This window comes from Sus scrofa, chromosome 2, assembly GCF_054392235.1.
Source record: "Sus scrofa isolate SSC_HxYL_T2T_F1_AM1 chromosome 2, Sscrofa_HxYL_maternal_Yorkshire_Landrace_v2.0, whole genome shotgun sequence".
Lineage (NCBI taxonomy): Eukaryota > Metazoa > Chordata > Mammalia > Artiodactyla > Suidae > Sus > Sus scrofa.
Genome location: NC_139384.1, coordinates 21,540,752 through 21,567,863, shown reverse-complemented (window position 1 = coordinate 21,567,863; position 27,112 = coordinate 21,540,752). Strand labels below are relative to the sequence as shown.

Sequence of the window (27,112 nt, the reverse complement as noted above, 5' to 3'; positions counted from 1 at the left end):
CTGAACATCCATTCCTTCACTGCCAAACGTAGGCCATGGGCTTTGAGGGGGTTCTCTAAAGTAGCAGTTCTTAAAAGTAGAATCTGTGGGATTTCCTGTGGGGGCTGGGCAGGTTACGAACCCAACTAATATCCATGAGGATGTGGGTTAGGTCTCTGTCCTCGCTCAGTGGGTTAAGGATCCGGCATTGCTGTGAGCTGTGGTGTAGATTGTAGACGTGGCTCGGATCCTGAGTTGCTGTGGCTGTGACATAGGTTGGCAGCTGCAGCTCTGATTTGACCCCTATCCTGGGAACTAACTGCCACAAGAGCAGCCCTAAAAAGCAAAAACAAACAAACAAAAGTGGAATCTATGGATCCCTGGAGGAGGTCCATGAAATCCTTTTTTGGGAATCCACAAGGTCAGAATTATTTTTACGAAGTACTAAGGCTAGGTGACATTTTTCACTGTGTTGAATTTGCGCTGGTGATACAAAAGTAATGGTGGATAAAACTACTGGTGCCTTAGCATGAATCAAGCATTGTCACCAAACTACTATTAATCATTATTTTCTTTACCCCTGCACTTCCAGTAAAAGAAAATATATGTGTATATATTACACACACACACATGTTTCATTTAAGAATGCCCCTTGATTTTATTAAATCTTGATCTTTTTCAATCATTTGATGAAATGGGAAGTATACATAACGCACTCTTGCTACAAACCAAGTATGATGGTTGTTGAAAACCACTTGTGTGATTGTTTAAGCTGTAAGCTGAGCTAGCTACTTTTATCATGGACCATTCTACTTGTGAGAACAACCACTTGTAAGAACAAACTAATCATTCAGACCTAAGTATTCGGCAGACATTTTCTTATAAATGGATGAAAATGATGGATAGAATTTGTTACTTATGATAAAAGTTGAGGTTTCAAGGAAATAGGAATTTAAGAAAAATAAAGGAATCTTCTAATAAAGGAATTTTAGAAAAATTCATACCCACCTCCTGAGCCTGAGCTCTTCCCATCACTTAGCTTTTTCCAAAGAGGTGAGGGGCCATGTTAATAGAGGTGATTTTGTTGATATTATATAATGAAATGTGTCAACAGTGAGGGCATATGCAGTGAACCAGTATTTTCCAAAAGACTAATGCTCGATGTTACAAAATCACGCGACATTAAAAGATCCCTTCAAAGTGCAAGCTGGATCAGTGGATTTAGATGTGCTAATATGAAATGTTTATCGAGGGGAGTTCCCGTCATGGTGCAGCAGAAACGAATCCGACTAGGAACCATGAGCCTTTGATCCCTGGCCTCGCTCGGTGGGTTAAGGAGCTGGTGTTGCCGTGAGCTGTGGTGTAGGTCTCAGACGTGGCTTAGATCTGGTGTTGCTGTGACTGTGGTGTAGGTCGGCAGCTGCAGCTTCGATTGGACCCCTGGCCTGGGAACCTCCATATGCTGCAGGTGCAGCCCTAAAAAAAAAGAAAAAGAAAAAGTTTATTGATACGGTTTCAGATTCCACATTGTATCTAACCTTTAAGAAGATAGTACCTGTTGAGTTTCGGTGTAATATCAAAGAATATCTACAATAATCTGAAAAGGCTATAAAAGGTTCTTCCTTTTTCTACTCTCTGTGTGAAGCCAGTTTTCTTCAAATGTTCAACAAAAACAACATGTTGTAACAGATTGAATGCAGAAGCAGATACTAAAGTCAACTCTCTTCTATTAAGCGAGACATTAAAGAGATTTGCAAAAGAGTGCCACTGTTCTCACCAGTTTTTTGTATTGGAAAACAGTAAATTTTCATGAAATAATACTTAGGTTAACATGTAATGGGGTGTTACTTTTTAATGAATTAACCAAAAATTAAATTTTTTCAGTTTTATTTTTAATAATGGCAAATATCATAGCTATAGTGTATGTAAGCAGAAGTTCTTTGGGGTCCTCAATTTTTGATAGCCATGTGAGAGCCACTGTCCTACAGGAAGCTCTGTAAAGCACTTGAGGTTTCTCAGAGGCAAGAAATAGACTTCCAACAAGAGCCAGTACGAGCTATGCTGATTGTAGCTCCCGAGTATGACCTAGGGTCAGGGGTCATAGCTTCCCAGAGTATACGTGGCAAGATGATGAGTTCCGAATACCAACTACAGAAGTGAGCTCAGTACTCAGGAGGCAGGACTGTGCACTCTGTTTAAATCCATAATTCGCAGCCATGTTGTGTTCCATTCTGTAGGTTGTTTTTCCCTCCAGGTTCTGTTTTTAGGAAGTTAGCCACTCTGGAAATATTAAATATCTTAAAGAGCAGTTCTGCCATTCAGGATAAAATAGGAATGGACCAGAAGGCCACCCAGAGAGTTGTTTCACTCCTCAGACCTCAGTCTGCATCTGCTAACTCTCAGGGCCCATCAGCTGTGATGGCAAACCAGGCTTGCTGCTCCACTTGCCACCCCAGTGACTTCCCCAGGTGACCGCCCCAAGTGTATTGGCAGTTGTTTCTCTGCGAGGGTAATGTATTTAACATGGAAAGGGTGAGTTGGGTAGATAGGCCTGGTCCTCAGGACATTACTGTACCAAATTTAGTACCTTAATAAAATTGCAGAGATCAGCTTGCTTCAAAGTAGAAATAGTCAGAGGGAATTAAACTACTCATTTCAGGTGGTTTGCTCCTTCCATGCCCTTGTTTATAAAGTGACTGATTTTGCACTTTCTATTTTTCCATGTGGCTGCCACCTTGTGTCTTGTGTGAACTGACTCTCCCTTTTCTTGGCTTGTTGATTGCAGTGGCATCCTGTGTTGCTCACACTAAAGAACCAAATCGAGCAGAACACTGGCCACACCTTCAACTCCTTGCTCTGCAATCTTTACCGAAATGAGAAGGACAGCGTGGACTGGCATAGTGATGACGAGCCCTCGCTGGGGAGGTGCCCCATCATTGCTTCACTCAGTTTTGGTGCCACTCGCATGTTTGAGATGAGAAAGAAGCCCCCACCAGTGAGTAGTCTCTTTACTTCTTTATTCTATGTTCTTCCTGCCTCCTAATATTCTGTGAAGAAAAACTGAGCTCTTAAAAGGCTCCTATTTTCAGATTTAGAGGACAGGAGTAAGGGTTTTGCTGCTGAAATGTTTTCAACTGGTTCCTTAGCCCGTGGTTAACCTTTGACTTCCAAAGAGGCCATTGGTTCATTTCCTTATGCGACAGAAATTGCCTGCCCATATGCTGGGTGCTGGGGGCTCATTTCCATCGGCTGGAAGGACAGACACGGGCCCTGTCCTCATGGAGGCAGGCAGCAGACAGATTTTACTGATGACTCAAGTAATTGGAATTATGGTAAATTCCAGGAAGGAGGGCTTCTAAAGGCAGGGTTCAAGCTAGTGGGGGCAAGAAGGGAAAGGAAGGAGGCTCAAGGAAGATGCCCCAAAGGAGTCTTTAAGTCAGTGTTCTTCACGGCAGTGTCACCTCTGTTCTGTGAGGAGCGTCACGTGCATCCTCAGTGCTTTCTTAGCCTACTCCAGAAATCCAGATGGATCTGTAGTTCTTTCAGAGAGAGGAAATTCATGCCAGATTTCAGACAAGCAGTTACTAAACTGTATAATAACGTTAGTTGTCCACCCCAGCTCTTACCTATATTATAAGACATTTGAGGGTTCTGAGGGCTATTCGTTTTTTAAGTCGAAGAGTATAGAACTTTAGGATTAAAATAGGTAGAAAGACAATAGGAACGCTAAGCAAAGAGCAGACCTCTACCAAAGTTTGTATCTTTTTCTAACAGGGGTTCCTAGTCGTTGCGCTTATAACATCAAACCAGACCCAGTCAGTGTGGAAGGCCCACAAGGCTGTGTTTTGAGTATGACCTAATCCAGACCACATAATTATCAGGCAGCCAGTGCTTGTGTCTGTTCTTCATCAGATATACTTCTTTGGGCTGTTTTCCTGACATGTATTTGGGTTTCCAGACATGGTATTTTGAAGCATAGTGTGTTGTTTTGCATTTATGCCATTGAGCCCCTTTCGTTGGTATATTTTTCCATTGACTGGGTTTTCTTTTTTTCTTTTCTTTTTTTTTTTTTTTTTTGTCTTTTTGCTTTTTCTAGGGCCACACCCCATGGCACATGGAAGTTCCCGGGCTAGGGTTCTAATCGGAGCTGTAGCCACCGGCCTACGCCAGAGCCACAGCAACGAGGGATCCAAGCCGCGTCTGCGACCTACACCACAGCTCACAGCAATGCCCGATTCTTAACCCACTGACCGAGGCCAGGGATTGAAGCCGCAAACTCATGGTTCCTACTCGGCTTCATTAACCACTGAGCCATGAAAGGAACTTCCCATGGGTTTTCTTTTCTTTTGTTTACCCAGAAACTTTTTTTTTTGAAGACAATATAACTATTTATTTATTTAAAATTATTTTTTATTGAAGTAGAGTTTATTTACAATATTGTGCCAATTTCTGCTGTACAGCAAAGTGACCCAGGCATACAAACATATACATTATTCTCATATTATCTTCCATCACGTTCCCTCACAAATGATTGGATATATTCCCTGTGCTATACAGTAGGGTCTCATTGCCTATACATTCTAAATGCAGTAGTTTTCATCTACTCATCCCAACCTCCCAGTCTGTCCCACTCCTTTCCCCCTACCCAGAAACTTTCATCTGTTAGTGGGGGATTGTCAGTTGCCAGCGACATACCGGGTGAACTCGCTCCCTGAGCACTTTGAATAGCCTTCACAGTTTCTTTGGCTGTCAGCCTTCTTGTGTACTGTGGTACCACTTAAGAAGCAGGCTCTCCAACCTTTGCCATATTCTTTTTAGGTATGGTTATGCCTTCATATGCAGATTTCCACTCAGTTAAATCCCAAGTTCACACATGTGAAGAATTCATCCTGCCCTTAATAAGTCTCCTGTTATATGAATAGTAGAGAAACACCACATGTCTGATTTTAAGTTGTGGACCTCAGAGTTCCCACTGTGGTGCGGTGGATTAATAATCCAACTCTAGCGGCTTGGGTCGCTGCAGAGGTGCAGATTCAATCCCCTCGCCGGCCCTGCACAGTGGGTTAAGGATCTGGAGTTGCCACAGCTGTGAGGTAGGTAGCAGCTACAGCTCAGATTCAGTCCCCAGCCTGGGAACTTCCATATGCTGCGGGTGCGGCCATAAAAATAAATAAGTAAATAAAATTCAGACCCTCTTCTCAAGCCAGACATACGAACACCAGCTTTTTGCCCAGGGTGGTCCTGGGAGCTGGGGCGATAGAGTGAGCAAGTAAGGTGAAGTCATCTTTCCCCTCCTGGAGCTCATGATCTAGCATGTGCTTGTGCTCCGCCTTCCTCCCAGCGTCATCCTTCCAGCTTTCTGATGGGCAAACTGTAATCTATCCAGTATAGCCTTTAGTATAATCCTGGTCTTTGGTTCTTTGCAGTTATTTCTTTGTTGCCAAGTATTTAAGTATTCAATTACTGCTCCTTTACACACGCGCATTCACCACCACTACCATCCCTTTTAAAAAACATTTTGGCCTATTTATTGATTTTAAGCATAGGAATTCCCAAAGCATGCTTTCTGGATAATTAGTTTTACTGTACAAGCAGTTTCCAGCTATTAAGCATTAACAGTGTTTTGGTGTCCAGAACACCCCCATTCCTTTTCACTTCTAGCCGGCTGAAGGTCTTCGCTTTCTTAAATAAAAACATATTCATGGTGATTAAGAGCTATTTCTTGGTAATATAATTCAGTTATGCTACAGGTTAATGCATGGATGGAAAATATAAGTACCACGTAGTATTGTTTCTGAAGCCAGCCATTTGGAACAAAATCTCTATGTTAGAGGGAGACTGATGATATGTAACTGAAACTTTGTCTTCTCACGGCCTCTTATTTTTAGTAGAAAGCACAGACCATGAAAGGTGTGGTTAAATCCCTTTAATTGTCTGCCGGTAGCAGGAGAATCTGCACTATAACTATGGTAGCTGATTTGATGAAAATGCAGATCTGATAAATAAGAAAATTTGAGATCTTGAAACAAAGTTGGCTGAGGAAATAGATTTGAGAAGAAATATGAATGTATCAGTACTGCAGGTTACTGACTCTAGTAAAGTGTCAGCTTCTGGCATAGTCTTAGCTGTGATTGAATTTGATGGAGTTGTATATTCTTTCAGTTCTGGCTTTTGTTTAAGATGGGAAAATTGAAGGTTAATATATTTGGAATTATAATCATGTATGACTGAATATAGTTTAAAATTATTTTTCCCCCAGTACCTATGAACTCTATTCTGGGTAAACAAGACCCAGGTTGAAACTTTTGGAAAGATTTCTTGAAGTCTCTTTAACAGGTTTAAAAAATCTCAGGCTCCACAAATCTAGCTAAACTACAAGTACAAAAGCCTTTCTTTGAGTTGACAGCCTTGGAAATGTACCTTAGAGTACATCAGCTTTATCTTAGGATAATGACTCCTTTTCTGAAGGATTGAAAGGAAATGGTTTTTGCAAATCTGTCTACTTTTTCAACTACGGTGATAGCTGTGAGAACATGACTCATGATTCATACAACTCAAGGCAAAAGCATAAGTTAAAAAGTATAAATTAGGTTAGTCTTCTGTGTGGGATTGGTAGGAGCCTGAATTTCTGTATCTCCTAGTAACTTATCTTGCTGTGCCACTATAGATTGTAATTTTTGTGTCTGTCAACAAGACATTTGGAGTGTGCTGGAAGTTGTGGAAGGGAATCTCCTTCAAACTCCAGTTAGTTTTAACCTATCAGAGGGGAAGGTCATACCGTTTTGACTTAAATCAAAATTTCTCATCTAAAGCTGACATAGAAGGAAGAATCATGAGATTTCCTGTGCTTCATTTAAGTATGATGTTTTGAGATAGAAAATCATGTTTGGGGCCACTTTCAAAGAGAATTAGCCTTTTTTTTTTTTTTTTTTTTTTAACATTCAAACTCCTCCACCCCTGCAAAAGCTATTTGTTTTGCAGTCTGGCACCTTAAGTAGTTCTCTGTAGCTGCTGATCTTCTGGAAGCTGCCCCAGTTCCACACATCGCATTCCTAACAATTTCTCACTGTGCTGAGATGGTGAGGAGACCTTTGTTTCCTAAGCATCAGTGCCCCTCTGATTCATGTTATTGGCTCAGGAGCTTCATGCATGCATCATCCCGGGGATTAAACATTCACTCCGCCAAGATGCCAATCCTTGCTTCACTGTCCTCTAGTCCAGGTCTGTCAACTCCTGCTCATTCATTTTGACTTCAGCGTCAGCTCCTTTAAAGATATTGGTCCTTGGGGGCATAGTACACCTGCCTGATCTTGCTCTTCCATTCATCCCATTCCTTCTTTTGTTAATTCAGTTAAACCTGAGTGAATAGCATCATATCTGTCTTCTGGCCAACGTCAGGATATACCGTCTTAAGACAAAAGTAAAGCTTACCAAATATACCTCAGTAGACATTTTTTAGAAACCAAGAACCTTTTTTATTCTACCAAGCTGAGTTCATTAAAGCTTTTCTACACTCCTGTCCCAAACCCAGTTGTACTTTTCAAACTGTATCGTGTCCCTATTATAAAGATTAGTCTGATTCTTTTCCCAGGATAGCTTTAATTTTATACTGAAAAACAAGCTGGAAAAGGAACTACAAAAGCCATTTGGCAGGCTGCTATTTCTCTGTCGGTTACCATGGAAACAGTGATGGCTGAGTGGGGGGGTATTAGATAATAGCAGGAAGTTTGTGATGCATTGGAGGTTTAGATGCCAAAAGCCCTGTTTTTCTAGAAAATTGCCCATGAATAAGCTCTGTCCTTCATCAGCTGAATCCTGAAAATGCGAGTGGCTTCTGTCCACCTCAAGGTGATTGAGTTGAGGCAAGCTGGGCATTTTTCTAACCATTCCTCTCTCTGGCATCTTCTAAAGGATGTGAACTCTGTTCATATCACCAGCAGAGATGGTTGTGAAAGCACTTGTAATGGTAGAGGTTCTGAGAGGTCCTAGCGCCTCCCTTGCTAACTGGTTTTTATATACTGCTGAGAAGAGTGAAGTAGGAAAAGGTCGGTTCGATCATAGATACCAACATTTTCCCAGGACCTTAGAAGAAATGAAGATATGGGAATCCAAAATAATACAAACTGACTAACTTAAAGTTGAAAATTGGGTAAACTAGATGATATACTATTTCATGGAATGGTGGCTGAACCTTGACCTCAGCCAGAACCCCCAGTGCGGCTCCTCCAGGCAGCCATGCTTCTTACTAGTCCGTCTTCTGTTACAGCATCTCTTCTGAAAACTGACAAGAACTACTTGAAAGAAACTGTGGATACCCATCATCTTTTTAATATATACCTTAATGAAATATAGGAAATCAGGTTTTGGTTCTTGTTTCTGTCATTGATGTTTGTAAAAAGCACTTATCTGCCTTATTTATACTTACTCCTTTTTTTTGTAAATGGGGGTGATAATTAGAAGGTAATATTATGGGAGTAATAGAAAAGTTTTCCCATGAAAAACACTATGAAAGTTGTTGCAGTAATCAGTGAATTTTTAAGCTATTATAAATGGTGGATGCTAGGGTGACTTCTCTAATGTGGAAATTGAAAACGAAAATGAATAGCAGTGAAGCTAACCTTCAAGTTTCCCTTGGCCTGTAAATGGCATTCGTTGAGAGAGTGCAGGGGAGACTCGGGGAAGGTAAAGTGGCCTGGGATTAGGAATGATGACTGTCTTTGAGCTCCTGTCTCTAGGGTCTTGTGATGGTTTGGAGAGTGTGAGTGAGTGAGTGAGTAAATGATTGTGCATGTTTAAGTGGATAAAGATAAGTAGTCTGGGAGGACCTGGTTTCTCTGCAGATGAGATCTTTTGGGAGTTGGAATCAGCATTTGCTTCCTTGGGGCCTTGTCTCAGGCTAGAATCTATCCATGTCCTGACTGTCAGTGGAAATAGTTCATTTTTGCAAAAGGCTTCCCAGTTTTGTATTGCCACCAGGAGTAATTTCAATCTTGAGAGAGCAGCCTTTTCCCAAGTGATCTGTCAAGTTTGTGTGTACCCTGATCAGGTATGAGATCTGCCTGCAAACTTGGATTTTTTTTTTTTTAAACCCCTTTCAATGGTAGAGTTTTTTCCCCTCTGCTTTGCCATATTCGAAAAAACTACTCCTAAGCCTTCTGGTAATTTTCTCATTTTTCAAAAGTCACATTTTCCTGGTGGATGACTGCTTAACTGAGGCAGAAAAGAGCTTAGTGAGTTTGAGGAAGGAGGAGGGGGCCCCACGCTGGAGCAGAGGGAGCAAGCAGGAGAGTGAGTGGCAGGTGATGAGATCGAAAGAGTGGGCAGGGGCCGGATCATGCAGAGACTTATGAGCCTCAGGAAGGAGCAGACTTTTAGTTCATCTAGAGGCCACTGAAGTGTGTTAAGCAGAAGAGCGACATGATCTGATTAAAATTTTACGAGATCAATTCCTTCTTTGTGGAACTCAGACTAGACAGGAGCAAGAATGGAAGCCAGGGACCAATTAGGAGGTTGTTAGATCTTGTATATTCCTGGGACCAAGATAGAGAAGAGAGGTGGACAGGTTCAATGATGTCAGCTCAAAGGAGCAAGGATCTTGAAGAGAGGCATGGGAATATGGTCTGAAAGTGTTGCTGAGGAATATAGATCTTAGAGACATGATCGTTTTCCACAGGGGAGGATTTCACAGAATCTGGAATCTTCTGGAGAGAGCTAGGTTTTGACTAGGTCAAGAAGTAGGGGGAACCTTCAGAGCACATGAGGTTGAAGATCTAGGGGTATTTGCTCATCACTGAGTGGGAATTCCAGTGGATACAGTGGAAGGCGGCAGGGGTGGGTGTGGGGAATTATGCCTGATCAGGTTATGTCCAGGAACAGTTTGGAAGAGTGTTCTGATGTAATGGATCAGAAAACCCTGCACTTTTTGCTGGTGACTGGGGTCAGTTGGATGTCAGGCTTCATGGAATTTGTTCTTGTATGATCTTCGAGGAGAGAGAGCTTTTATTTGTTTTCTTTTTCTTTGTTTTTCTTCTTTCACGGCAGCACCCAGAGCAGATGGAAGTTCCCAGGTCAGGGATTGAATCCAAGCCGTAGCTGCAATCTATGCTGCAGCAGCAGCAGTGCTGTATCCTCTAACCCATTGTGCTGGGCCAGGGATCAAACTTGCACCTCCTCAGTGACCCAAGCCACTGAAGTCAGATTCTTAACCCACTGTGCCACAGTGGAAACTCCTTTTTTAAAATTGATTGATTGATTGATTTGAGAGCTTTTATTTCTGGCGCTACAGTCTTGAGTGGAAGCTCTTTCAAGATAGTAGTTCCTTTAAGTTGCGTTTCTTGGAAATTTATCAGCAAGAGTGGAATCTTCATTACATTGTCCTCTGGTTTCAAAAGTACATTCAGTGTAGCTAGAATAACTATAACAGTAAGTGTAAAGCCAAGCTTGTTTTTTGCTTAAAATCAGTAAACTCCTCACCCCAATTCCACCCCTGGAACTTTATCAACAACAAATCTGAACTACAAACGCCATGGGCAGGCAGGTGTTTCTCTGTAAACTGCATTCACCTTCTACCGTGTCCAGTCTAGAAGGAAAGGCAGGAGTCCTCATGCTAGTCTGGTCTGCGGTGCTAAGCTTGGGTGCCTGTGGAGAGAGCCTCTGCTGCACTGAACGACTGCCCAGACCTCCCAGACCCGCCTCTCTGAGTGAGGTGTAGGTGAGGTCCTGCCTTACTGAGCTATGAGGATCACTGGGCGGCCCTGTGTAGGTTGCTTGATTGCACTTGCCAGTCCCTCATGCTTGGTATTCTCACGCACCTCACCAGAACCTTCCGTTCCAGATCCAGGCCCCAAATCAGGGGAAAGGTTTGATAAAAATGCCAAGATTTCTGTGTGGCAATTGAGCTCAAAACCATTTTGAACAGATAACCTCAGTCATTTCAAATTTATGCTTTTCCAGTTAACCTCTTACTTTAGCAGATCTTATTTCAGAAACAGCTGCTTCTCTTTTTAAAGTAATGTTTTTCAGATCAATATTGAGGATGCCATCATTGGAAGTGTGGTTTGAGTCAGCAGAATAACTGTAGAGATGACTTTGTGGGGTTGTGGCTTTACTCTGTTTCCATAATTTCCATAACTAATGTGTTTTGTTTGTGTCAGATTTAAAAGATGTTACGGCCATGAACAAAAAGTCCAGCTGTGTTCTTATATCTGCGCTAGAGGAACAGTTTTGCTGTCCAAATATAGCCGCAAGCTTTGATGATCCATGAAGCCATCTAGAAGCCAGGTTCTCAAGGACAAGGCTACACCACAATTTGATTGGGAAACCAAGCTGGGAATAAAGGACTTAAAATGAGGAGCAGGCAGGAGTTCCTGTTGTAGCTCAGTGGGTTACCAAGCCAGCTAGTATCCATGAGGATGCAGGTTCAATCCCTGGCCTTGCTCAGTGGGTTAAGGATCCAGCGTTGCTGTGAACTGTGGTGTAGGTCGAAGACGTGGCTCAGATCCTGTGTGGCTGTGGTATAGGCTGACAGCTGCAGCTCTGATTTGACCCCTAGCTTAGGAACTTCTATATGTCTTGGGTGCAGCCCTAAAAAGCAAAAAAAAAAAAAAAAAGAAAGAAAGAAAAAAAAGAGGAGAGGGGGATGTTATTGGCATAGTTATAAGTTGGGAGGTAGGGCAAGTAAAGGGACAGTTGGCTCCAGCAGGCTAAGTAGCTGTAGCACATGGTAGCATTTAATTTTCAGTATCACTTCAGTCTGCAAAAAAGCCTTGACCAGACCTGTCAACAGCTCTACCATGTAGCTGACTCTTGGACCAGAGAGCTGGGGAAATCCCTATTCTGTCTCTCACCGTCTTGAGAAAACCCTTTGCTGGATTCTGCAGACACTCTAATATCTTGGGGGTTTCTTGATTTTGAAGCACAGATTCTGGAATACATTGTCTACATCTGCAGTTTCTCTTTCCTCTGACATAACTCACTTTTGTAATACCTGCTCTTTAACGCCATCCCGCCCTACTGCTTAATGTGCTGATACCACTGTTCTAAAGAGCGAGTACTCTGGCCTTTTTTTATTCTCCTCTGCCTTGTACTGCTCATCACCAGTATCCAGCACCTCTCTGCCTGAAACTCAGCCACTTGTTAGCTGCTTTTGCTCTCTCCTGTTGGCTTCTGAAATATTGTATTATCGTAGCTATTCCCACACTTATTGCTACTTTTCTGCCTCCTTTGAGATTTTTTCCTTTACATTCAATCCCTTAAATATGGCTGCTCAAGATTGTCTTTGATTCTGTTATCTTTGTCTACATTCCTCTTTTTTTTTATTTTTTATTTTTACTTTTTTGGCCATGCCTGCAGCATGTAGAAATTCCAGGTCCAGGGATCAAACCTGCTCCACAATAACAACCCAAGCTGCTGTGGTGACAATGCTGGATCCTAAACCTACTGTGCCACAAGAGAACTCCTATCTATATTACTTTTTAGGAATTATGAACCAGCAGTAGATTGTAAATGCTGTATAGGCAAGATCCATTTCTCTCTTGTGTATCATATGTCCCCAGCGTTTAGCACTCTGTGTCTATTTTGATTGAATAAATAAGTAAATGAGATTTCATTTGTTCTTATAGCTTCAACCATTTCTTGTTTGGTGGAGCAACTTCTGAGTCTTATTTCCATCTTTGACTTTTATCTCAGGTTCTAGTTACCATTTTGTACATGTTCCAGTTGCAACAGCATATGTAACTTCTAACCTGAAATTGAAAATTAGATTTATTATTGTTCTCTCAGAAAACGCCACAGTTTTAAGTCCCTTTATGTTCATGATGTCATCATTCTCTTGGTCAGGCTTACATCCTAAGTTATTTTCAGTTCTTCCCTATTCTCTCATTTTAATTGTTTCAATCCCCAACTCTTCTTAATTCCTTCTTGAAATGTCTGAAAAACGCATCCTTCTAACAGCGGCTTCATCCCAGGCTCTTTTTACCACATGTCTGAAATACTAAAATGACCTTTTTCCACACTGATATCTTTAATTCCAATAGTTTCTCCTTCAATTCTGTCTGATACCCAGGTGCCAGGTATTTTCAGGAATAGCTCATTCATTTATTCTCTCCCCCCCCCCCAAAAAAAATTAATTAAGCACCTACTATGTGTCCAGTACTACACTGAACTCTGGGGATATAGCAGTAACTACAGCACACATAGGCCCAGCCCTCACAGATGTTACAGGAACTAGAAAATAAATAAGCAGAGAGACGTAATTACAACTTGTTAGAGCTCTGAGTTTGGATTTTACTCTGAGTGCAATGGGAATAAATGAAGTTGTGACATGATCTGGTTTATAATTTTAAAAGAGCACTTTGGCTGCTGTGTGAAGAATAATTCAGGGAGAGGCAGGAGTGGGAGACTGAATAAAAGGTTGTTGCAGTATTTTTAGAGGGAAACTGTTGACTTGGATTCATATGGTGTCAGTGGAGAGGAACGCAGTGAATGAATTTGAGGTAGATTTTTGAGGGCGAACCAGGTTTCTGGCTTGAGCAGTTGGTGGATGGAGGTGTTTACTCAGATGGAGGAGGAGCGGGGGACGGGGGCTGCATTTGATTGTGCTCGTGTTTGGGGAGGATTTGTAGAGGGAATCTAGAGTTCCTGCCTCTACGTGCTGAGTTTGAGATGTTCGAGTCTTCCAAACGTGAAGTTGGACGTTGGCTATGAAGTTCAGGGTTCAGATGTCAGGCCAGTTCTGGAGGTATATCTGGGAATTGTCAGGATAGGAACCACAGTAACAACAGGAAGCGGATAGTGGTAGATAACAAGTGTATAGGACTGACTGTGCCTGGCTTTGCGCCGAGTGCTTTACATGCAGTCTTCCAGGAATCTTCCAGAGTCAGTACTGCTACTCTCCCCATCATACAGACGAGGCGGCTGAGGCACCACATTGAATCACTTGCTCCACATGGCATAGACAACTCTTTGTTGAACTGAATTGAACCTAATAATCTAGATAGTATGTAAAGCTATGGAATTACACATTATCAATTCAGGGCAAAAGAATAGAGAAAGAGGAGCAGAGAGCCAAGATTGAGCTCACTGCTGTCATCAGTTTGTTTTCCAACTCAGAAGTCTTTATTTGCTCCTACTGGAACAAAGGATAAAATGTAAACTCCTCAGCCAGACTGTCAGATCTTTACATAACCTGTGCCCGACCTCCTTTGGTGTCTGACTGTTCCCAGTGTGATTGCCCCCTTCTGCTGCATTCTCTCCTTGCTCCTCGGGCATGGACTCTGCCTTCTCATTCACTTAAGTTCTCTCCATGCCTCAAGGGCCCACTGTTGCCTCGAAGCCTTTCCCAATGCCTCCAGTGAAGAAACTAATAACAGTTACTGCACGTCCAGTGCTACCCGTGAGCTTGGGGAATGAGAAACAGATAGTGGGCTTCTACTTTGTTTTGTCCGACCTTTCTGGTCATTTGTGTTTTGTTTTTATAAGCATCTTCTTAGTAACAAGATGGACATTTTTCTAGGTAAGTAGTTCATCTAGGAGATCAGAGATGACTTGGAGAACCATTATTTCTCACTCTTGTTTGAGATCATTAATTTGAAAGCATCTTTTGCCTCCAAAAGATGGCCTTTTATTTTATTTACTTATTTATTTATTTGTTTATTTATTTCCACTGTACAGCATGGGGACAAATTTACACATACATGTATACATACTTTTTCCTCCCATTGTGCTCTTGGAATGGATTTACAATGAGATCCTGCTGTGTGGCATTGAGAACTGTGTCTAGATACTTACAGCACAACACAGCAATGGCCTTTTCTAATTGCGTTGGGGTCACTGAGATTAAGAATATGACACTTGGAGTTTCTGTCGTGGCTTGGTGGAATCTGACTAGTATCCAAGAGGACACAGGTTCGATCCCTGGCCTTGCTCAGTGGGTTAAGTATTGGCCACTGCTGTGAGCTGTGGTGTAGGTCGAAGACACGGCTCGAATCCTGCGTTGCTGTGGCTATGACGTAGCTCCGCTTTGACCCCAAGTCTGGGAACCAACATATGCAGCAGGTGTGGCCCTCAAAAAAAAAAAAAGAAAAAAAGAAAGAAAAGGAAAAAAAGTATGACACTTAGAGTAGCATATGTGTCCTGAGCTTTCTGTCAGACACTACCATGTGGAATGCAAAAAAGGAGGATCAGAGAAGGCCAGCAGATAACACGTGGCCTTGCTCGGGAGCTGACATGGGACAACAGCCATGGGCATAAAAGGAGTCATGTGATGGGTCCACCAGCAGTGCAGTTGGACAGCTCTTAAGCTGAAATTGGTCCTCAGACTTGTTTTGTTTATACTTCCCAGTGTTTTTTTTGTTTTTGTTTTTCAATGGCCACACCCTTGGCATATGGAAGTTCCCAGACCGGGGACTGAATCCAAGCTCTTGCTGTGACCTGTTCCACAGTTGTGGCAATGCTGGATCCTTTAACCCACCGCACCAGTCTGGGGATCAAACCTGCACCTCCACAGAGGCCCAAGATGCTGCAGTTGGATTCTTAACTGCCACGTCAGGAACTCCCACTTCGTGTTTTAAAGTTGCCAAAATTTATAACTCAGGAGATTTCACGTAAAAATCCCACTTACTGCTTTCCTGGAAAACTCAGAAGATTGGGCAACACCAGAGGAGCAATGAGGGAGCTGCAGTGTGGCCACCACCTGTATGCAGGCCCCATGCTCTCTAGTTCTCCATGGTCCCCACTGTGTTGTACCTGGCCCCATCCCTTGTTTATGCTCCTTGCTGACATTTGTGACCCTTACAGAATAGTCAGGGTGCCATATAATTCAGGTGGGAAGTATTACAGGATTTAAGAAGGAAGAGCTACCACTTTAGAGAGCACTGCAAGGTGGAAAGAATGCAGGCTTTTGAGCCGAAGATCGAAGTCTAATACTTGCCTACCTGCCTTCTGCCAGCCTTTTGCCTTAGAAATGTACTTTCCCGCCAGTTCCCTTTGCTTATAATAAAATGAGGGATAGCACATTCTTAACAGGGCTGTGGTGAGAATTAGCAATGGTGGGGACATATAGTCCCTAACATGCCTGGCACTTTAGCAGCATACACCATGGTTGACCGAGTGAGTCCACAAAGTCTAACAGGAGGCTTAGTTTGAGTACCTGGAAATTGTTGTGAAAAGAAGCCTGGGACAGAAGGTAGAAAGCCAGTGCCAGATGAGTTAAAGAGTTAAGTTTTAAAAATGTAGACTTTTTTTAACTAAAAGGAAATGGAGTTGTATATTTAACATCCTAAGGATGGGAAATGGCTTTCTAAGCATAAAAACTATGAAGGAGAGCCAAAGAAAGATAAGTGGAGTTAACTCTTAAAATTTTGGAGCTACTCTGTGTTAAATATAAACAGTTAAAAAGCAAATAACAAATGAGAGAAAAATATTTACAGAAAGTATAACAAAGGGAAAATATCTTTTACTATCTATGGTTATAGATCAATAAGAAAAACAGTAACACCCTGTAGAACAATGGACAAAGAATGAACAGAGAGTTTACAATAGAAGAAATGCAAACAGCATGTGAAAAAAAAAAAAAACAGTGAACTGGGTTAGTAATTAAAGAACTCTATGTTTGAAGAGTGAGTTGCCATTTCTCCCTCATTTTTTTCATCATTATCAGTTGATAACATTCCATGTTGGTAATATGGTCAGAAGGTAGGTACTGTCATATTTTTCTTGATGGAATTATAAATGGCTGTAACCTTCTTAATGAAGCAGTTTGTAGTATAAATCAAAGTGCCTTAAAATTTGTACTCTTAGATCCAGTTATTCTGTTTTAAAGATTATAATCTAAAAAATCCTCAGAGATGTTTTGTCCAAGATCTACTAGCAGCAGCTTTTTCTTTCTTTTTCCTTTCTTTCTTTTCTTTTTTTTTTTTTTTTGAAGTATTCCTGGTATATTAAAATCTTTGTTCCCAACCATGTACACATCACTGTTTGTCCTTAGCACTAGCCCAGCACCTCACATATACAGGTGATCAAAAAATAACTTGTGAATTTAAAAAAGAAAGAACGTATTCATACAAAGGCGTGTTATATAACCATATTTTAAAAATACTGTATATCGAAGATGCAGAAAATGCTCACAATGTAATGTTAAAAATGAGTACATGATTGTGTGTATAGAATATTCACTATGTACGTGTTGTATGAATTCCATGTGACAGGATTAAAAGTGATTTTTGTATTTTCTCGATGCTTTTCCTCAGTCATTTAGGACATATTTGTCGATGTGTGATAGGCACTGAATGTATTTCAACAGGGAAAGACATAGCTCTCCCCTTATGAAGTTTGTCAGAGAGTAAGAAGGCAGACACTGCACAGGACATTGCAGTTGTGTCATTTACTCTGATGGACTTATGTTACTTTTATAGTAGGAAGAAAAAAAAAGGTGCCAGTGATGATTTTCAAGTGTCAATGTTTGTAATTTCTAGGACACCTTTTTAGGTCAAGAAAGACACGATTACATGAAAAATCCACAAAGATCTCGTACAGGGTGAAGTTTCCTTTCCAATGAAAAGAAAAATGTTTAGATTTCTTGTCTGTTGGGTGGTTGGTAATGATATAACAATAAATGCACCCAGGCTTCCCCACCCCCCAAAATAGCATTTTTCTAAAGGAAGCTGAATAGGTTCAGATCTTGGTGAGAGTTGTGGAACTTTGGAAAGCCCCAGCATTTGTTGCAGATTATAATTAAGCATTCAAATGAATTGGCTATGGTTGGAGAGGGAGTGAGAATATTGATTAACATTAATATAAAAATATCGTAGTTAGACCCCTAGCCTGGGAACCTCCATATGCCGCGGGTGCAGCCCTAGAAAAGACAAAAAAAAAATCATAGTTTTTGCTTTTCCCTTCTACTTGTGTGGTTTCAAGTCTGTGGAATGCCAAGAATATCAACAGCAAAGCCCACCTGGTAGACTGATTGTGACCCTAGAAGTTTCTTGAAACGGGGATCGGGAATGGAAAATTTTATCCTAAGCCGTGGCTCTTTTAGGAGTGTGTCTTGTTTTGTTTTGAAGAAAGACCTGAGTAAATCAGAAGGGTTACAGAGCTGTGTTTGGGTAACTTAACCAGGCTTAATGGCTGTGAATGTTCTCCTCTAAACAGTCCGACCCGGCATCCCTGTCACTTCTCCATTTATCAACTCAGCCCTCATGCACAACCTTGCGAGCTCCTCTGCCTTTTATCTGCTTCCTCAGTGGAAAAAGTCCCTGTGCATCTTGGTGAAGTTAAAGGGAGGCGCTGTGGCCTGGTGCCGCTCTGGTCTCAAGAGAAGGAAGCATTGCCTTGGTAGGATCCCTTGCTCTCTTCTCTGTCTGTCCTCTGTGAACTAGGAATACACTTCCTAAGCCAAGAGTGTCGGCAGGAACCAGTAAGAAGCAGCAGAGTAACAACGTCACCTCTCACTGTGGGTGCGCTGGTATCACCGTCTCCTTCGGGGACTGAACAGAGCAGCTCCCTCCAGAGTGAAAGCTCCCCCTCTCTTGCTCTTTGGTACAACTCATGGTGATACTGGATGTAATGTGTTTTATACCAACCCGAGGCTTTCTCTCATTTGAAAAACTCAGATCTTAGGAACAGGAAATGAAATGTGTCCCTCTCTGTCCGTGGCGATTTTTTCCCTCTTGCGCATGAATTCTCTTTCATGTGCTTCACGCCTCCAGGTAGAGTTACAGTGCTCGCATCTTCCCTTCCATTCGCCCTAGCACCGTCCTCCTCCCCAGTAACGTGGGGTTTTTTCCTGTTTGGAAAACAGTAAGTAGTTCCATTTATTTGGAGCACAGGGTGCCCATGAGAGAGACGTAGGAGGTGAAACTACAGAGAAAGGCAGGCAGGTCCTCAGGCGCTGTGGGTGCCAAGCTAAGGGATTTGAACCTCATCCTGAAACCTTTGGGGTGTCATGTAAGCATTTAAACAAGGGAGAGGCATTTGAAATTATATTTGCACTTTATCACAGTGGTTCTGGCAGAGCAACACCGATTAGAAAATGCTGGCTTTTAATTTTTCCAGCGTCTTCTCCAAATCACTCCTCACACCTACTCTCTGTGTACACAGGATGAGCCTTGGTTTCTTGGCCTCTGGGTTGTTGCATAAACAATTCCTTCTTCTTAGAACATGCTTTTCCTCTTTAGAGTATTTTTTTCTTTTCTTTTTTTTTAATTGAAGTGTAGTTGATGTACAGTATTATCCCAATAATGTTTTAATGTTCTACTTCCTCTCAGAATTGTCTTCATGTTGTGGTTAAGCGTTTTTCCTGTCTACTTCATTTGACTGTCCTGGCCTAGTGTCTGTGCTTGATGTAGCACCAAGTAAGGCCCTGCTGAACTTCCGGATTATGTAGAGGGCGGCAGCAGTTCTGTTTCTAGCTAAGCTTAACCCTGAGCTGGTATGGACTTCACACCTTACCTCACGGAGCCTTGGGCCCTCTCATCTCGTGCACAGGGCATTCCCTTGATACCTTTTTCTCAATAGAACATACACCTCTGCTGTCTGGAATCCTTTTTTCAGAGAGCAAACTGTTGCTTTTCTGAGATGGAGCTGAGCCGCCTGAGTACAGGGTCATCTTCCCATTGCTCTCTGGTCGGCTGAGGGGTCAGAGGTAAATGTTGTGGTGCTTACTTATGACTGGAAGACAGAAGGTGTCAGGCACAAAAATCAGTCACTGAGACCGAAAGTTGTTTCAAGCCTTGCTTTATCATCGGCTTGTAACAGTTATGACAGTGCTTGATAAAGTCACTGCCAAGGGTTGGGGCCTGGAACCTAGACTGTTTATGAAAGTTCATTACTGTTTTGATTTTGATTTTCCTGGGGGAAATTATTGTAAACAGTTACATTCTCAGAAGCACCCCTACAATAATAAACATAAACAGAGCACTGCGGTGAAATCAGTCCTGCAGTAACCCAAATGTAATCTCTTGCATTGGAAGCAAAGCAGATGAATGGACAGATCTGCCCAGAATGGAGGTGAAGAAATCAGGAAGCTTGGGTCTGTCCCCATCTCAATTCTTGAGTTGTTCTTTGTGGCTGTGAGCAAGGAAGTTGTTTAATGCACCCCTTTGTCAGCGGTGGAGGAGGAGTAATACCACCTGTTGGCCATATTGCAGCCTGTGCTGCGAAGCTTCATTCCGATAATGGACATGAACTGACATTGAGCTCTGGAAGACGGACATTGGTGTCCTAGGTCCTCAGGAGTTGCCATCCATTCTCCAAGGCTTACAACAGCCAGTCTCAGTACTGTTCTAGTCAAGGCAGAGCTCGCCTCTTTGAGAAAATCTTGCTGTTGACTGTTCTGGAAAGAAACAGGAATCTGTCTCAAAAATACCAGAATAGCTCTTGGAAGAGTTGTGACTAGTTTTTAACATAGATACTGATTAGTGAATTAGCATAAATTGTGAAAAGGTGATCAAAACTCATCACACCGTGTCTTATTTGAAAGCCTATTCTCCTAATACTACGTCAAAACACAGGGCACAGCATAAAGCAGATGTAAAGAGTTCTTGTATAAATGACTGAATTCCTTCATAGGCCAGAATGTGCTTTTCTGCATTTTGGATGCTGATAATACTAATGCTAATAGCTGTTATCTGGTACTTAATATGTGCCAGTCTCCAGTGATTCACACATATATCGGTTGAGGCTCACATGAGCCCTATATGGCAGGTACTGTCATCATCCCATTTTACAAATGAGTAAAATCAGGAAGAGAGAGGTGAAATAACCCACCTAAGGTCAAACAGCCACCAAGTGACAGAGCCAGTAAATGAAGCCCTGAAGTCTGGCTGAGTGGAGGTTGACATTTCTTTGACCAGTGTCACGTTCTGTTGAATCTCGATCATAGAAGCAAAACCATTCAGTACAATGAATGCTGTTTTCTAGGAAGAGAATGGAGACTACACATATGTGGACAGAGTGAAGATACCCTTGGATCACGGGACCTTGTTAATCATGGAAGGAGCCACACAAGCAGACTGGCAGGTGAGAACGTGCAAGTCATGTGGCTTCATGGTCACGTGGAGGCAGTCTCCCAACTGGCTTACAATTATTCATCTCTGCAGCAAATGTGGTGAACAGCAAGTTGCTTTAATAATGAGCAAGAAGGAATAATATGACATCACTTACAAGGAATTTTGATGCTACTGACAGGCAGATGGCCTTCTACCGCAGCGGTGTCCTCTAGAACTCTCTGTAGTGAGGGCAATAGTCTGTGTCTGCGCAGCCCAGTGGAAAAGCCACTAGACACAGTGACTGTTGATGTCTTAAGATGTGACTAATGTGCTCAAGAACTGAATTTTTAATTAATTTAAAGAGCCCCCCCCCCAAAAAAAAATGGAATTCCCGCTTTGGCACAGTAGGTTAAGGATCCAGTGCTGTCTCTGCAGTGTCTCTGGTCGCTGCTGATGTATGGGTTTGATCCCCAATCTGGCGCAGTGGCTTAAGGATCCTGTTGCCATAGCTGTGGCATAGGTTGTGGCTGCAGCTCGGATTCGATCCCTACCCCAGGAACTTCCATTCACTGTGGGTGCAGCCAAAATATAAATAAATGGATGGATGGATGGATGGATGGATGGATAGGTAGGTAGATAGGTAGATAATAGATAAGATAGCTTTAAGCAGCCAGTGGCTGCCATTTGGGGCTGCACAGGCCATCTTTAAGGTGTGCAAACCAATGTGAGAACACTTAGCATGAGAGGGGAATCTGATGCCTTTCAGTGGTCTCAGCCATTTATGTGTTTTCTTATGAGCTTTGGGGAAATGGCAGGAGGCCAAGAGGAAGAGCAACACTTAGAAAAGATGAAAATATCTCCCCATGAGGGTACTAGCATGTTGTAGTGAGGGTGGGAATGAGCATTTGTTTCGGAGACGATCTTTCTCCATAAGACTTTAAAGAGCTATTGCTGCTCATTCAAGAGGGATAACATTGTAATATGTCTGTCTTCATGAATAAGTTTTATTGTTTTGGAATAAAAGCATAAGTGTGTTTATGTCAGGGTTATTCATATTTCCATTTAGCATCGAGTTCCCAAAGAGTACCACTCTAGAGAGCCAAGAATAAACCTGACCTTTCGGACAGTTTATCCTGACCCCCAAGGGGCGCGCTGGTGATGGGAGATCTTGGAGAGAGAAGCTGTGCTGAGACTGAACAAACCTGCCACCATGAAGACACTTCCAGAGCTGGGCCAGCTGCTCTTGTGGTGTGGCTGTTTGGAAGATGAGGATGGGATTTGCTTCCCAGCTTGGAGTCCTATTGAAAGACAGCAGTTTGTGTTCATAATATGTTTACTGTGGAAACAGTAATCCCTAATCACATTTTGAAATCACATCTTTTCTTTAGGCAAATTAAACACTGCTGTGGCTGTGTTCACAGATGATTTTGTCCATAAGTGGTTTTTTCCTGCCCTCTCCTGCTTCATTTGAAGAAATATGAATGGACTTTGCGTCTGGCCTAAACCCGCACGTGTTTGTTCCTTGTGCCTTTAGCAAAGTGGAGAAATAAATATGCGTCAGTGACTCTGGAGCCTTCCGTGGGCAGACAGCTGCTGAAACCCAAACAGAGGTTTGTTGAAGTCTGCCTTGACTCCTGAGCATCTTGGCTGTGTGCTCTGTGATGGAAAGCTGCACACTCTGCGAGCACTGTATTTAACTGTGTCTCCTTGCTTGTCCGCCCCTCCCAGGACACCTCAGACAGGGGACAAGCCTCTGGATAATCCAAAGAGGGAAGGCGGAATTCTCCAGAATGTCTCCAAGCAGCCACCTGGTCTGCTTGCAATACGAGGGAAAACAGGCCCCTCAGAGGGAGGAAGAATTGAGTGATGTCATGAGAAATTTCCGGGGAAGAGCAGCAAATGCCCTGCTAGTGGCAGCTGTTCCACATAGATTAGTTTCCCCCGGAGAATTCCTTGAGTCATTTAAACCCAAGCCAGATAGGAGCGGGAGCAGTCCTGCAGGGCAGAGACTCAGTTACCTAATAGATTTTAGATTTCAGCAGCCCCATGACTAAGGCTTTCTTCTGACTCAGTGTTCTCTTCTGCACACATTCTTGAGATTCAAAGGTTAGTTTGTGATATCACCAAGGTTCCCAAAACAGAGCAGGGTGGCTGCCCCTTATTGCGTCATGAAAGCACGTGTCTTCCTGACCTCTTGACCTAGGCACAGCCTGCCAGATCAATTCCAACCCAAGACAGGAAAAGCCAGAAAGAAGGAGAATGGATGAGAGGGGGGCAAGAGAGTTAGAGTTTCCCTAGCTCCCTGTGGAAAGGTTTAGACAGCCGTCTTGCTTTTGACGTTGTTTCTGTTCTGTGATGTAAGATTGATGACCCTATGATCATAATAAAGTGCCCGAGGCTGGCCGGGCTCTTCCCTAGAACTGAGATGAGTGCCTGCCTGGCCAGGCTCTGTTCTCTGACAAACTCTCTGGCTTCTTGAACCAGAGTCTCTTTCTTTTAAATGTTGCTGCCTATGTGTGGCTCCTTCCTCTAAGGAATACCAGTTGCTTTAGAAAATCTGAGCATCTTACTAAGCCTTCTTGTGAGGGGCTTACAAATCACCATAACAATAAAATAAAACCTTTTTAATTTCTAGCTTTACTCCTATTCAAACAAACAAAACCTGGCTAGGGTCGTGGAGCCAGCTTTGGTTATGAGTTGGATACACGACCTGGGGAAATTCCTCTTCCATTCCCACAAGCGAAGGAGCCGGCGGATGACTCCAAGTCTTACCACATCCCTCCTCATGCGGGGTCATGCTTTGCCCTTGCGTCAGCTGCAGATTTGATCCCTTCCCTCATCGCTGCCATGTCTGCCAGGGAACGAATTCCTGCTCTTCAGCACACAGCCTGGGCTGTCACCTGAGTTTCTTCATCTGAGAGCAGCAGTCTTAGCTTTTGTTTCTTGCTGTCAGGTGCCAGAACTGCCATTCTTTCTACCATTTCTAAGATAATGCCCTTTCTGAAATGTCAAGGAGGTGCTTGCCAGAGAGTAAAAGCACAGGGTTTAGGACTAGACAGGAATTCCAGACTGTGGCACAGGGCGCCTGTGCTTAGTGACTGCACCAGCCTGTTGCTCTGTTTTTACTGGGGGTAGGTCTCAACTAGGAATTCGGGGTGAAGCTGTTTTTGCCACCATTACCTATAGAGCAGAGGGAGCAAATATAACGGCTAAAACATGAAGAAAAAGAGGTAGTTTTTTTTAGCCATCCTTCTTTTGAGCTGTAATAACCTGCCAGGACAATTTAATACCCATCCTAAGAGATTTTTGTGCGGAATCCCTAATCCTTCCTGAAGCCCTGACGGAACAAGATCTTGTTCCCATTGTAGAGACTAGGCAACTGAGTCTCCAAGAGGCGAAGTGATTTCCTAGGACTTAGGAACAGCAGAACCAGAACATATGGCTCAGGCTAATCGCTGGACTGTGCTTTTGCCTCTGCTATGCAGAATTGAGGCAGCATAGTCTACTGGGCACCCCAGGCCCCTGAGCCTCAGGGCTGGCGACCCAAGTTCACCCTAGTGCCCTGCTTGGCTGGGCTGGCTGCCAGGCCAGTCTGTTTCCTGGCTTCCTGCGCACCAGGGCAGGCATCAGCCCCTCATCTCTCCTTAACTGACATTAGCATCTCCTGTTCAGCAACTCTGTTGCCACCCGGACGAGAATCGCCCAGTTTACTGGGGAAGGCTCATTGGTGGGGCGGGGAGAACACAATCCATTTTATGGCACATCAGGCAAATTCTCGTCCAGCCTTCCTGGCAAATGAGAACCGTGTTCCTGGCCATGTTCAAGCAGACTTTCAGAGCTAGACAAGCAGTCCCTTCCTTCCTTCCTTCTCATGTGGGAGTACATTCGGGGTCTCCGACACCCAGTCTCAGCATCTGGCCCCATCACAATCCTTACCATCACCGCCACCACCACCGCCACCGCGCTCATCAACAGCCGGCCAAAGCAGCAGGCCGGGCTGTACACCGAAATGTTGACAACAGGCAGCTTGCTCAGCACACAGGTCGGAACAATGTGACACTTAACATCCATTGTCTCCTCTGTATTGAAGTCAGGATCCTGGTTGTTGTGGACTAAACCACTAATTCACACGGCATTGATGGTTCCAATAAGTTTGGGTCACAGCTTGTAACCCTGCTGTTCTCCTGTGACACATTCACTCCCTGCTGCCTCCACGGCTGGTATGACCTGCCCTCGCTTGTGGCAGGTCTGTCTGGACCTGGTCAGTAAGCGGCACCGTCTCCTGGCTTGTGTCCTGGCGGCCCCAGAAGAGTTAAGTGGGCGCTGCAGTGAGCAGAGCCCTCCAGTTGGAGGGCTTCAGAGAAAGCCCTGACACATGATGGGGCCCTGCCCTCTGGGAATATTTCTTCTGGGTTCTGGCAGCTTTTCCTTGGCTGTGGAATATGTAAGACCCACTTTGCCTTTTCTGGTCATAAACACTTGTAGTGTTGAATCTGAAGTCTTGATTGCTTTCTTTTTCTTCGCGATGCCTTTGAAAAAGCCGACTGTTTCCATAGTGATGCATTCTGTTTGTTTAAATCTTACTTATACATGGTTCCACCCACATGCTCGCTCAGAGGGACCTAGTCCACAACAGTCCCCTCGCCCCCTCCCATCTTCTCTTTGCAGGCAAGGAAGCCCTTTGCAAGATCCCTCTCAGCTTCGTGCTTCTGGAATCCATTCTTGATACGAGGATTCCTACCTACGTCTGGAGGTCATCAGGGGACTTATTTTGATGTTTGTTAATGTGAGTGAAACACAGGCTAATGGTGCCTTTTCCAGCTGGCTTAGCAATGCTGTGCCAAATTAGAAAAGCCTTCCCAGCCTGTGAACAGAGCCCCACGCTGGGCTGAGCTTTCAGCTGGGCATGGGGGCCGGTGTCAGAGAGGCGTGTAGGAAAACAGGAGAAATTAGATAGTATTTTTGTAGCCAACATTACCCAAAAGATTGTTTTCTCAAATGAGCCAACTTGGTGCTGACCGAGATGTGTGTGCCAGGGTTATCATTGCAGTTGTTTCTATGTTGTCACTTGCCCTCCATGTAATGGTGACATCAGCTCCCTGGACCCCAGGGAGAGCCCCTGTTCTCATGAGGCCTCTGCAAATATAGACGTGCTCAGGCAGGATCCTGGCCTCTGTCTGAGTCCACTAGCTTTTAACTCTGGACACAAGTTCTAGGTTTCTGAAAGGGAGGGAAAGCCAGGGAGAGGCTTAGAGTGTTTACCAACCCTATTATGTTCATAATCTGATTTATTCCTAAAAGCAGTCCTGTGAGGTGCTTGGTTGGTTTTTTAAGCAGATGCGGAAACTGAGCCAGATAGATCAGATCCTGAGATCCGGTGTCCGGTGGGGAAGCTCCTGCATGGTTCCTGGACAGCAGGCATTTATGTGGTCTCTGGGCCTCCTCTGGCCCCAGCCCCGGGCAGTGGATGGTGCGGAGGGCTGTAAACAGAGTCTCCTGGGGTTGGAGGGACTCTGTGTTCTCGGCCCCTTCACCCACTGGCAAAGCCTCAGGTCCTTGCCTGGGAGCTTGGAAGCTTTTCCCCATGGGGCGGGAGGCAGGAGGAAGTGGTGGGCCAGGCACGGGGCTCTCAAGGGCCGCGTGATCAGGTTGCAATTAGCCTCCCACTGCAGGAAGGGCGTGGGCGAGCGCTGTGACAAGCGCCTGCCTGCCGTGCGCAGCGCCTGTGATGCTCCAGATGCCCCTGAGAAGGCGAGCGCGAGTCTGCCTGAGCAGCCTCTGGCACCAGAGACAGAATGGAGGCGCACCGGACTCTGCTACTGGGTCCCTCCCCGCACCCTGCCCCCCCTTATCTGCACGTGAATGAAAGGGAGCCCGCACCCTCCTAAAAGCGATTCTGAGTTGAGGGCTGTATGCTCCCTGCCTAAGGAATGCTTGTGGGATGGGTGGATGAGAGCGGCCATGGGGGCCTCCCAAACTCTGGCCCCAGGTAATCAGGCTGTATTCAAGGGTCTACTCATGCCCTTGTTGGTTAGAGAAAACTTTTCTGGAATATTTTCTCTGCAAATGTATCAAGGGAATTAGCCACGGATTTCTTCCCTGCACCCTCTCTCTGATGTTAGCTGTTAGCTTCTGTTCGCCTTGTGTGA

At 43.8% G+C, this 27,112-nt stretch overlaps 2 protein-coding genes across 6 annotated transcripts in view; both read left to right on the top strand.

The window, feature by feature from the left end:
* ALKBH3 (alkB homolog 3, alpha-ketoglutarate dependent dioxygenase) overlaps nt 1-25,455 on the top strand; it is a 39,299-nt gene extending 13,844 nt beyond the window's left edge. For all 5 annotated transcript variants that reach the window (XR_014837033.1, XM_003353890.5, XM_021083167.2 and 2 more), the window contains 3 exons: nt 2,765-2,974; nt 20,896-20,994; nt 22,030-25,455. Coding sequence is in view for 4 of the 5 variants with exons in the window: in XM_003353890.5 (XP_003353938.2) it covers nt 2,765-2,974; nt 20,896-20,994; nt 22,030-22,122 (402 nt within the window). In the remaining variant the exon portion in view is untranslated. The remainder of the gene's footprint in view (nt 1-2,764; nt 2,975-20,895; nt 20,995-22,029) is intronic.
* Nucleotides 1-27,112, top strand: part of LOC100521486 (putative inactive 1-aminocyclopropane-1-carboxylate synthase-like protein 2) — a 175,174-nt gene that overhangs the window by 13,844 nt on the left and 134,218 nt on the right. The window contains exon 7 of the mRNA XM_021083163.2: nt 2,765-2,974. The gene's annotated coding sequence lies outside the window, so the exon portion shown is untranslated. The remainder of the gene's footprint in view (nt 1-2,764; nt 2,975-27,112) is intronic.